This window comes from Artemia sp. Qi Xiang Cuo, chromosome 3 (genome assembly GCF_049724085.1).
Source record: "Artemia sp. Qi Xiang Cuo chromosome 3, ASM4972408v1, whole genome shotgun sequence".
NCBI lineage: Eukaryota > Metazoa > Arthropoda > Branchiopoda > Anostraca > Artemiidae > Artemia > Artemia sp. Qi Xiang Cuo.
The window spans coordinates 2,338,672-2,351,569 of record NC_142796.1 but is presented as its reverse complement, the minus strand read 5'-3'; the positions used below and the strand labels follow the sequence as shown (position 1 = coordinate 2,351,569).

At 32.4% G+C, this 12,898-nt stretch overlaps 1 protein-coding gene across 2 annotated transcripts in view; it reads right to left on the bottom strand.

Annotated features, from left to right (window-relative positions):
- Frl (formin-like protein) overlaps window positions 1-12,898 on the bottom strand; it is a 189,744-nt gene that overhangs the window by 86,280 nt on the left and 90,566 nt on the right. For both annotated transcript variants that reach the window (XM_089108397.1, XM_089108399.1), the window contains exons 11-12: window positions 10,580-10,832; window positions 3,648-3,982 (exon numbers count right to left, since the gene is read on the bottom strand). In XM_089108397.1, coding sequence (XP_088964523.1) covers window positions 3,648-3,982; window positions 10,580-10,832 — 588 coding nt within the window. The remainder of the gene's footprint in view (window positions 1-3,647; window positions 3,983-10,579; window positions 10,833-12,898) is intronic.

Here is a 12,898-nt window from a genome sequence, read left to right as displayed (position 1 = left end):
CAGACAATGTCCACTGGACTTGTATGCAAAATCTGGGACTGAATTTGCTTTGACTCACAGGCGGTGAACAAATGAAACCTAAGCCTAATAGACTTGGTCGCTTGTAGTCTAAAGGTGGATTACCGTTTCATAGGATTGACAGATGACCAACAAGTCCCCTTGACTTGCAGGCGAACGGTGAAATCTATAGTTTTCCAAGTGTTTGGTTAAGTGGCATGGGTAAACGGCGGGAGGTAAGTATGACTCTCTTATCTGGCAAATACTTGTTTGTTAGCTTTTGGAAAGGCACGCCCGCCTAGAGTCTCAGGCAGGTTGACCAAGAATTTAAAATTGACATAGGACCGTTAGATTGCCTGGAATGAGAGGCAAACAAGGCACGCCCGTCTACGGCCTTAGGCAGGTTGACCAGAAATTTAGAATATCAGACAAAATTTAAGATAACAGATATTCTGTTTTTTACTGTCTTGTGCACTGTCCTGTATTAACGGAATTACCTTATTGGACTTCATTTAAACGTGAGTATTCTTTCGTTTTTCATTTTGCTCTACAGCGTTTGTGTATTTTGTTGTTGTTTTTTTTTGTTTTTTTTTTTAACTTTTCTTTATACTGTATGTTTACTCGGGCTATTTTTATTAGTTCTTTTTACCCGTTGATAAAGGCTTCCAGATACGAAGCCGAAATATTTAGAATTTTTTACTGTTGGAACAAAAGAGATTCTTCCTCTCTTGTAAGAGATTTTTACATGTCTTAAAATTTACATATATCTCCCCCCCTCCCCATTAGCACCCCGAATTTCTAGTAACTGCGGATAGGTGGTTTTATGTCAACATATACTTTTTGGACAATTATATATTAAAGAGAAGCACCCCTCCCCGTCTCAGATAATAGTTTTATTAAGAGTTTCAGCAACTAAAACAGAATCAAAATTCATGTGTATAGGACAACTTCAATTTACGGACTTACGGAGATCACAGTTTGGGAATCCCGGGAGAGTTAAAGACAATCGGGCTTTTTTGGTGGAATCATAAGATCCCTTTGAAAAAGATTAGTGGCTTGGCAAGGTATGGTTGCAACATTTTCTTCTAAGGGGGATGGAAGTACGTAACAGGCGAGTAATATGAAAGGTCCGCTAACGTGATTAGCCTTTTCGGGTGTTCGGTCTGAAGAACCACCCTCAAGTGTATGTACCTTTCTTAATCCAAAAAAATCGGACATTATTGCCAGATTTGGTGGTAAATCTTATGGTATAAGAGGTATTTAGGCGGAAAAAGGGAGCAGTTACGTTTTTATGGTGTACTATGTCCGGGTTATATCTTTATAGTCAACTTTGATTGTGTTCCTTACTTAATTCTCAGATAATCGTGAGTAACTAGGCTCCAGCCTTATGAGAGTATCATTAACTACCAAGTGAATCTTTAGGTTTGTTTCTTGTTGGCTTAAATTACTTAGTTAATTTTAGAGTCATTTGTAGAGGTAAAGATAATAAGCAAATATAAAACCTCACAATATAAATACTGATTTAAAAGCTGATTCCACTACTAAGCACCAATATAAAACCTGATATAAGTCAATAAATAGGCGAGAAGAAGGCGTAAGGAAAAAACATGTCGAAATTGTTTTTATTTTCTTTCTTTGTCAACAACATTAGATACGCCTGTAAATATATGTGGATTGCTTGAAATACTCTATTTCGATAAGAAACTTTATTGACCTACTCTCGCTTACACAGAGTTTTTTAGGTAGATAACTAGGGTTATCATATATGTGACTGCTTAAAGCAGAATCAAAGGAAATATTTGTACTATTAGAATTTAAAGCTTTAGTTATGTCATCTTTGTGTTGTTGCAGGCGTCTTTCTAAATTTTTATGGGTTGTACTAACAAAAAAATGGCCACAATCACATGTAATTTGATAAACCCCTCTCTGGCGAGTAACTGGGGTTATATCTGTACCAGAATTTAAGAAATTCATGATTTTAAAATTATTTGTAAATACGACATAAAAATTATTTTGTGTGCAAACTTTTTTTAAACTTGTAGTGACTTTTGGAATATATGGAAGGTAAATTATATTTGAGGGCTTGAAGGAAACTTCACATGGTAAAAGACCCTTGATTTTACGGGACTGTCTTGCCAATCTTCGGCTAATTGTATTGTTAATAAAGACAATAGGATAACCGTTTCCAAAAAGTATGTCTCTAGTAAAATTTAGTTCATCTGTGATGTAAGATTCAGAGCAAATGTTTAGGGCACTGTCAACAAAAGATGTAACAACACCTCTTTTAACTTGTGGGGGGTGAATGGATTTTAAATGTAAATTTCTGTTATTTTATGTGGGCTTTCTGTAAATTGTAAAATCCAGTTTATAAGTGTTACAAATAATTAAAACATCCAAAGACGGTAGTTTATTTGCTTTTTCAATTTCTAGGGTAAATTGTAGAATTCGGTCATATGTATTAAGGTGATCTAGAAAAGTTTGCACACAAAATAATTTTTATGTCGTATTTACAAATAATTTTAAAATCATGAATTTCTTAAATTCTGGTACAGATATAACCCCAGTTACTCGCCAGAGAGGGGTTTATCAAATACCATGTGACTGTGGCCATTTTTTTGTTAGTAGAACCCATAAAAATTTAGAAAAACGCCTGAAACACCACAAAGATGACATAACTAAAGCTTTAAATTCTAATAGTGCAAATATTTCTTTTGATTCTGCTTTAAGCAGTCACATATTTGATAACCCTAGTCATAAAATGGTTTTTGAAGAAACTTGCCTTATTAGCAATGATTTAGGCATAAAACAGGTTGTTCGAGAGGCAATTTAAATTAAAATCAAAATGAATAGTAATATTTCTTTAAAAAGAGATTTGGGGGAATATTCGCTTAATGCCCTATACAAAAATTTAATTAAATATAATTTGACTAATCACATTAAAAAAACTTTAATTGAATCCAGTCAACCTATTAAAAATCGACCTTCTAGCTTGGCTGCAAAGAATGCTTGATTAGCTTTATAGGCTGTCTTTAAGTATCTTAATTCCAAATGAATGAATTGTTCTCTGTCGGTTTCGCTTGGAGTACAAGTCCTGGTTGAACTTCCTTGAAGTATTGATATTAGGGCTGTTTTAAAAAAAAATTTAAACAGTTTTAATGATTGAATTTTAATGTGTTTCTTTTATAGTGTTTTTGTTCTCTTCGTCTGTTTTGCTGAGGACGGCCCTTGGATATAGGGTCGAAATATTCATTTAAAGTTGCGTTCCACTGTCTTGTATAAAAATTTCCCTGTTGTTCTACTTATTTGTTTTCATTGCTACCCAATTTCATACCGACAGCCTATATTTATTTTGCACTTTTTTTAATACCTTTATTTTTATTTCGTTTTGAAGAGCTCAACTTATATTTTTTTATTCTATTGTACTGAGGATGGCTGAGCGATGCTCCCGGCCATAATTCTGGATTTTCTTCGTTTTGTTTCGTTATCCTACGACTTCTCTTATAGTCAGATTCTAAACAGAAGCGAACCAATTATTCGTTCACGAAATCGGGGTAGGCGCATTTTTCATCGGGTGACGGAAAATCTGGTTACCACAGAGAAGCTCGACTTCTATAAGAACTCAGTTGAACATTTATAAATTCTCTGCCTACCTGGTTTGGTTTCATTGCTACCCAATTTAACACCGGCAACTTGTATTTAGTCTGCACTTTCCTCTTAATTGTCATTGCGTCCATCAGTCCGTTCATAACCGGCGGGGGAGGTAATAGGGCTCCACCAGTACCTTTTACACTTTGACTAGACAAAACAGGAGGTAAAGGGGGTACCTGGCCACCCATAGGAGGAGGGGGTGGAGCTCCAAACATCGGTGGAGGAGGTGGTGGACATCCTCCTGCGGGCAGTGACATTGGGGGCGGAGGAGGAGGAGGTGCTGTTGAGACTGTGCCTGTGGCTGGAAGAGTATTAAACTTTGTAGATGGACTCGAATCTGAAAATAAAAACATATTATTGACAAGTATTGTTAAGAATAAAAAAAATTGCCCTGATCTAGTACTAAACACAAAGGTCAGGAAAGTATGAAGGTGGTGTTCTTCAGACCAGTAAGAGCCCCCCTCCCCCTAGATAATGTCATTTTTTGCAAATTTTTTCATATGTTACCGTGTTTTTCAAATAAATAATCTCTTTCGGGAATTATAACAATTTTTACCCTCCGAAATATGGGGATTTCTGTGGTTCTTTTTTTCACAATTAACAAGTTTTTAGCAAATTTTGGGAGATCGACTTAGGCTTTCCTTCTCTCCCCCCCCCCTCCCAATATATATATATATATATATATATATATATATATATATATATATATATATATATATATATATATATATATATATATATATATATATATATATATATATATATATATATATATATATATATATATATATATATATATATATATATATATATATCAATTAGAATATTAAGTCAATTAGAATATGAATATATGATAAATAAAAATAGCCCAAGTAATGTAAAATATAACCTTTCAAATAATAAAAGATATCTGGACGATCTCTTATTAACAAATTGTGCAGAGTTCATTGAGATTTAAAAAAATATTTATCCACAAGAGCTAATTCTTGAGCCTAGCTGTGTGATGGGACACTCGAACCATTTCTTAGATTTAAATATTAATATTTCAAATAATAATAAATTAGTTTTTAAATTATATAATAAAACGGATGATTTTAATTTTGAAGTAATTAATTTTCCATATCTTGAAAGTAATATACATTCAAATATTACTTATTCGGCTTATTATTCCCAATTATTATTATTCCCAATTTGGACCATTTTCTCCGAAAGTGCCCGGTGCTCTCTGATTTAAGGGAAAATTACTTACATGGGATTGTTTTGCTGCTTCCAAATATCTTACAAAGTAGTAATCCAACCACAATATTTCGTATTGGTGCGTACATAGAGAAGGGATTAAAAAGAAAGAAATGTTTTTACAATTAATTAGTATTAATTATATGGAATTAAAGTTATTTTTTTTTGTATTTTACCAGAAGGTATTTTTCGCTATGTATTCATGTTAATGTGTGTTTGTAGTTTGCTCTGTTGTAATTTTTCTATTTTCATATTTTTTGTGTGTATATGGCTCTTGGGCTTTTTGAAATACACGATCTATCTATCTATCTATTCCCAATTATTTAGGTATGCAAAAATATGCAGTAATTACACAGATTTTAAAAATAGATGTAAAAAGCTGAGCGAAAAACTGATCTTAAGAGGTTTTTCTGCCAAAAAAATTAGTTGGCAATTCAAAAAATTTAGTTTCATGTATCATGAACTCTGAAGTAAATATACAAAAAATTATAAATAAATACTGAATGATCTTTTACTCTAATTTATCGTTTGCTTTTCTTTTTTTTTTTTTTTGATGTTTGAGTTTCTAGGGGTTTCAAAAAAGCTTGTGGATCTTTAAATTGGTAATTGGTTACAGATAACAATAAAAGACACATATGGACATGTCTTCATTTGTTCCAGAATGGTCTCTTTCAGTGACCTCTGGGATTTTACTATGGAAACATTGAAACACTTTTTGTATGTAATTTTTAATAGCTTGACTAGTATGCATGTATTTCACAGGTTTTACCTGACATAGGGTTACCATATAGATCTTATGGTAGAGGCGCCACCGTGCTGGGTAAAGAATGTAAAGACTCGAAACCCGTTAAGGCCGGTGGTATTTCTTCTGATGAGCCCTAAATGGAAGGTTTTACTTGGAGATATTTTTCTAGATTTAAGGTGCTTTTGCTGGTAATTTTACAACGACTTACATTTATTGATGACAACTTTGCATGGATTTGGACATTTCTATTTGGTTGATGGTTTGGGTATACTGTTTGGTCCTAGGTAGTTGGATGGATGTGTAAGGTGAGAGCCTCGTTCAAGTGCACATTTGTCTCAATTGCTGGATTAGGACGACGTTTTTTTTTTTTTTTTTTTTTTTTTTTTTTTTTTTTTTTTTTTTTGCTTTTGCCAAGTAATTATCTCTTAAACATAATATATATATATATATATATATATATATATATTCTGCTGTCAGCCCACACGTCCGTAATATATATATATATATATATATATATATATATATATATATATATATATATATATATATATATATATATATATATATACATATACATACACACACGTCATATATATATATATATATATATATATATATATATATATATATATATATATATATTCTGCTATCAGCACACACGTCCGTAATATATATATATATATATATATATATATATATATATATATATATATATATATATATATATATATATATTACGGACGTGTGTGCTGACAGCAGAACATGTTCGGAGTGGCGAGAAAAAAAGATCAATATTCATCCATTCAATAAAAAGAACTATCAATACATTACAAAGCGTATGAGAAACTCAAGTTTGTCTCTGAAACTAATGACATCTGCCGTTAGCCAAAAAAATCATTACATTAATTAGTAATTTAGCTTGTTTTCGTTCACTTAAAGAAATATTTCTTCGTTTCCCCCCATGGGATTCGTAATTCTTATCTAGTAGAAAGTGTGACATAGCTAATCCAATTATTTCTTTAAAAAAAACAAGAATTCTTTTGAAATAATTGTATTATCTGCGTGTGTCTTCTTTTATGTTTATTATTGTAAGCTGTAATGACTACCATCATTGGCGTATCCATCATTCGAACAAAAAGGAGGTCGTAGGGAACTAGAACTAGGCCTTAGCCAAACTTTTGTCAAGTGATGATATTAAGGCTCTGTTAATTTTAGTTTTTTAGGTTGTTTCGATCGAGGAGCTTTTCGATCCTGAGTTTTCAATTTTGTTATTCTCATTTGTTCGTAATTTTTTATTTATTATTTTGTTTTAGTTTTTTCTGCCTTTTTGAAGATGACTATTCGTCATACAGCCGAAATATTCGTTTAGTTTTATTTTCAGCCTCACTGTCTTAAGAAAAGTTCTCACTTCAGTTTCATATCGTATGTTGTCATTTGAGTATTTTTTTTTCTTTTCATTTACCTTTTTTTATGCTCCTTCTTTTCGTTTTGTACCATGGTTTTTCAGACAAATAATAATAATAATAATAATTAGAATCTATATTGATAGACTTACAAACCTATATTAAACCTAAAAAATAATATACAAATCTAAGTAAAAAAGTGAGTAAAAAATAATTTATTATTAGTATTAAATCAAAAACCGAGTTTTATCAACTGAAAGTAAGGAACAACATTAAAAGTTAAAACGAACAGAAATTACTACATACATGAGGGGGATTACTCCTCCTCAACACAACACTCTTTACGCTAAAGTTTTCTTAGTACTAAAAAAAAAACTTATTATTCTAATTAAACAAACATTGTATTTCAGGAGTCGTTCTTACGAAATTGGGACAAAATTCAAACTTTAGCGTAAAGAGCGAGGTGTTGAGGAGAAGGCAACCCCCTCATATACGTAGTAATTTATTTTCGTTTTATGTTTTAATGTTGCTCCTTACTTTCAGTTGAAAAAAACTTCTTTTTTTTTAATTGAATTTCTGATCGTTTTTAAATAATATCAGGGAAGTCTGGCTCCACTTCCACAGAAAAATCCCTACTCCTCACTGATATATTTTTTAGATAGACAATTCAACCCTGGTAAAAATGTACCGCGGACAATTACCCTTAACATCTCTACGCGTAAAATTGATTCGGCAAGGAGAAAGCAAGACATAAGAAGAATTTCGTATAGAAATTTGGGCAAATTCCACTAGTGCAAAATTTACCCTGATAAATTCACCCCTTGGAAAATTCCCTCCCCATGGAAAGTTCTCGGAAAGTTCTCTCCATGAAAAATCCCCCTAGCAGACAATTCATCTCCCCCATAAAAAAAATATGCATACTTCCTACTAACAAATACTAAACTTAAACATGGGTAAATGTCATAGCTTAAAGAGCTTTCCCCGGGGGCTATGGGGGGTCATGTTATCTCCAAAGGCATAGTTATTCGGCCTTTCAACTATCCTGAACAAAATAGCCACCTCAAAATTTTGATCAGACGATTTTGAAAAAAAGACATGGGAGGGGAAAAAGTTGCCCTCCAATACTTTTCGTGACTTAAAAAGGGCATTAGAAATTTTAATTTCCATTTGAATGAGCTCACTTCCGATATTCTAGTACCGATGGGTCGATATAATCACCCCTGGTAAAAAGAGACAAAAAAAAAAAAATAAACATGCATCGGTGATCTGTCTTCAGGCAAAAATACAAAAGTCCACATTTTTGCAGGAAGGAGTTTGAAACCTCCACACTAGGGTCCTCTGATACGCTGACCTGATGCTGTGATTTTCATCAAGATTATTTTACTTTCAGGGGGGTGTGTTCCCTTTTTCGAAAATCAGGCAAATTTTCTCAGGTTTGTAGCATTTGATGGGTAAGACTAAACTTGATGACACTTTTAAATTTGGGATCTGCATAGAAAGCTAATTCTTTTTATATATCTATTGGTAACAAAATTCTTTTTTTTTTAGAGTTTCGGTTACTATTGAGCCGGGTCACTCCTTATTTATAGTGCGTTACCAAGGACTGCTTGATATGGCTATTGTAAATGAAGATTTTGATTTTATATACCTCTAATTCATCGTAACAAGATCATTCAGGCCATATATGGAGCTACTGATATTGTTATGCCGTTTTATTAGCTATCTGATAAGCTGTCCAAAGACTTTTTTTTAGTTTATGGCCTTGCCGCTGTCACAAAGGAATCACTTGAGCTCTTTCATGTTGTAACTTTCTCGTTTGTTAGTTTTTCTTTTGTCTCCATCATTGCATTTTTGTTTGTTTATCCTTTTTTTCGAAATCATCATAACAGGAAAATTAGAGCGAAATATGGAGCTACTAATATTGTTATGTCATTTGATAAGCTATCAATAAGCTGTTCAAAGATTTTTTTTCTTTACCACGGTCATATGAGGCTTACCCCATATTCGTAATCCTTTACCTTATGCTTTTCTTGTTTCTTTGTTTTTCTCTATGCCGCTATTGCAATTTTGTTTGCAAAATAAGCTTGTCTTTTTGCTTCTTTAATTTACTTTGGGTTTTTTTTTACTATTTTTTGCAATTTTGTACAGAGGCTAAAAAATGAATCAGAATTATTATTATTACTATTAGGCTATCACTACTTCTTTTCTTTTTTTATTTCTGATTAACACTAGCCCAAGGATAAATAACTACTGTTGCCAAAAGGAAACAATAATTACACTTGCGTATACCTTTCTGAATTTGCCCGAATTCTGTTCAATAGCCTATTAAGAATCAATAAAAAGAAAGTTTAAAAAATGAAAAATATGCTTGCTTCGAGAAGCTTTAAAGTTGGATTCAAATAAGCTTCGACCTTTCATTGATATTCGAAATTGTATGAATTAAAATTACGATCATTCTGAGTTTCCCATTTCTGAGAAACGCCACGCTGTCAGAGGCGCTGGTAAATAAAAATAGCGCCAGTAGTGGAGCTAGCAGCCTTTGAGCTAGCTTTTTAGAGTTTAAGTTTTTTAAAGTGGAGCTAGCAGTTTTAGAGTTAAAGCACCAAAGTGTCCTCACATTTAAGTGTCCTATATTATGTTGCATTACATTCATCAATTATACCAATGTAAAATATAATGAATTCAGCAAATATAGTTATCACAAAGATTTGATTGTCATAATAAACTGGTAATTATACAAATTAATTGGTTATCATTAATTACTATTAATTGAGCTTTATTATTAAAATAGTACTCTTACAATTCGTGACCTGAGAACAAAATTATCCTATCTCCGTAAATAACCACAATTTGAAAAATGTTCTGCCATTTAGTATATATGTTTTGCTCTTTCAAAGGGCACATGTGGTAACCCGGTAGGATCCTCTGTAGCTTAGCAACAGACAATTCAGTTTTGTCCTAATCAACAGGTCAGCACTTTCCCTGTGAGTGAAATTATCCTATCCTGCTTATTTATCTTCATTATTATTAAGAACAAAAGAAAAAAAATGAAACTGAATCAGGAAAAACAAAAATATAGAGCGTTCAAAAAAAATTTAAATCTTTAATTACGTTTTCCAACAATGAGTTTTCGAGCAGTAGCATAATTTCGCTCTCAGGTCACGAATTAATTAATATGTATGTTACCGTGAATGTCCGAAATCTGGTTAATGTCGACATTCACCGGTGAATGTCAGAAATTCCTTTTTCTCTGCTTTGATTCAGTTAGCTTTGCGAGTCAGCTTTACCAGTGTTATGCAATGTTTGATGGTTAACGTTAAAGTTAGGTTAAATTAGGTTATAAATCTCAGAAATGGGTTAGAAACCTAAACTAACCTGTTACCATCAAACGTTGTATAAAACTGACAAAGCTGAGTGGTAAAGCTGACTAAATCCAAGCAGAGAAAAAGGAATTTCGGACATTCATCGGTGAATGAATACATTCTCCAATTTCGGTCTTTCACGGTAGCATATATACTCCCTACTGCAACAATAAAGACACTGTTCTTACCTTTACCCGACCTAGGTAAAGTATTAGCTATACTCTCAAGCTCCTGGATTCGACATTCCAAATGACTCTGCTTCTGTTTTGTCTCTTCTTCACGCTGCGCCTGCGTAACTCGAATGGACGCCAGCTCCCCCTCGAGTCTCAATCGGGCCTCATAAAGCTCATCGCGTTCAGTAATTATTTGCTGCAGTCGAGACTCCATCTCTAGCTGTTTTGTGAAGCCATCTTGCTCCAGTAGACTCAGTTTTTCGTGGATCTGTGTTTCAAAAGGAAGATGTTTATTAAGTAAACATTCAGGTTCCATTTCCACCCACGGGAATTCAATCCTCTTGCTTATAGAATTATAGCAAAGGATTCTAGTTTAGCTATTGTGTGTCCAGATGTAGTCAAATAGTTTCGAGGGAGCTTTTTTTTATTAAAAAAACGTTGAATTGTTTCCAAATATAACCAAATTTTGCACTTAGCTTTGTCTTCTAGGGGGAGGGAGGAGGAGAATGGTGGGGCAGCCCCCTCCCCTGGGTACCCTTTGACAGCATACGATGCCCTTCGATATCATAAGTTGATTTGAGTGCTATAAAAAAAACGAACAAAAAAGTCCATTTATAGTCAGTAAAAAGAACGATAGAATTTTTATATAAAAAGGAAGAGTTCTAAGCGATTTCCTGAAAAAAGAGAATTACTTTTTGCATTCTACTCGCTACACAAAATGACAATAGAAATTAAAAGCTACAAAATAATACCCAGATATGAACCAAAATAAAATCCATGTAAAAAAAAAAAAAGAAAAAACTAAAAACTAGGTAGGTAATTTTCATAACCAAGGAAAAAAATAAAACAACTAAGAATATTTTCTTTTCAAAACTGTAATAAACAAGTGCTTCAGTTGTACAGAACAGCCCCCTCCTGTGATAGGTCCGGAAGACCACTAGAAGAACAGAGACTGATATTCCTAAATAATTCATATGATGAAAATTGGTCATAACTTCGAAATTCACTAGAAGAGTGGTTATTAACTAGGAGAAGTGGTCATTAACTAGGTATATATTTGAATAAAGGTTTGAACAGCAACAGTTGATCAAAATATCGAAATTCATTAGGAGAATAAACAGATGACCAGGAAGACTGGGATTGATCTCATTAAAATTTTGAAGAATGACAGATGATCAGAATATTAAAACTCCCAAGGAAAGTAGCCACTAACTAGGAGAACAGATATATTGATCTGATTGAAAGTTTGAACATAGACATATGGTATGAAAATTAAAAGACACATTAAAAGCAGTCATTACGACTAAAGTTAGGTATTCTAGTCTTACTAACATTTTGAAAAGTGAAATATGGTATGGAAATAGAAACAACAATGTAGTATAGTTATTAGCACTAAGGTCAGATAATCTGGTAAGACTAAAATTTTGAAAAGTTAAATATTGTATAAAAACAAACATAACCCTTAAGTGTAACCATAACCTAGGAGAACTGGGACTTATCTTGATAAAGGTTTAAGCATCAGGATATCAAAATTCATAGGAGACTATTCATTTAACTTAGGGGGACAGGGATTGGTATTAATAAAAGTTCAAACAATGACAGTTGATCATAATATCACAATCACTAGGAGAACAGCTTGTCCCAAAGAGACCTGAGCTTGCTATGAGACATTAACAAAAGTTGAAACTAGGAAAGCTAATCAAAATAACGAAATTCACAAGGAGAATGGCCATTCACTAGGAGAACAAGGATTGATATTCCTAAACGTTTAAACAGAAACTGAGAAAAATAACCAAATTTTCTGGGAGAATTGCCATTTTCTCTTAAAGTGTATTTCATCATGACGATATAAGAGAAAGGGTTTACTTAAAAAGCACAAACGTTTTCTTGGGAGAGAAAAATTGTCCTGTAGCACAATTTCACTTTAAATGACATTGAACTTTTGAAATATGAAAAATGACTGAATTTATATATATATTAAAAAAAAAAAAAAAAAAAAAAAAAAAAAAATTGATTTTAGCAACTAACACGATTAAAAAGAGTACAAACTCAGTCAAACAAAGCAAAAATAAATTGAAAAATTTCTACTGGAAGACCTTGAACAAGTGAAAATTGCAAAAACAGTAAATTAAAATACTTTTAAATTGTTTTAATTTTGAACATTCTAAGATTTTGACAATATTAAAACTTTGAACAGAAATAAAAATTAACCCAAATAAAAGAGAAACAAAAATAGATAAAGAAAACATTATGAACAAACTAAGATAAGCAAAAAGTATGTTTAAAGAATTATTGAAAATGAAAGTGAAAAATTGAAATGAAAAATAATGGACT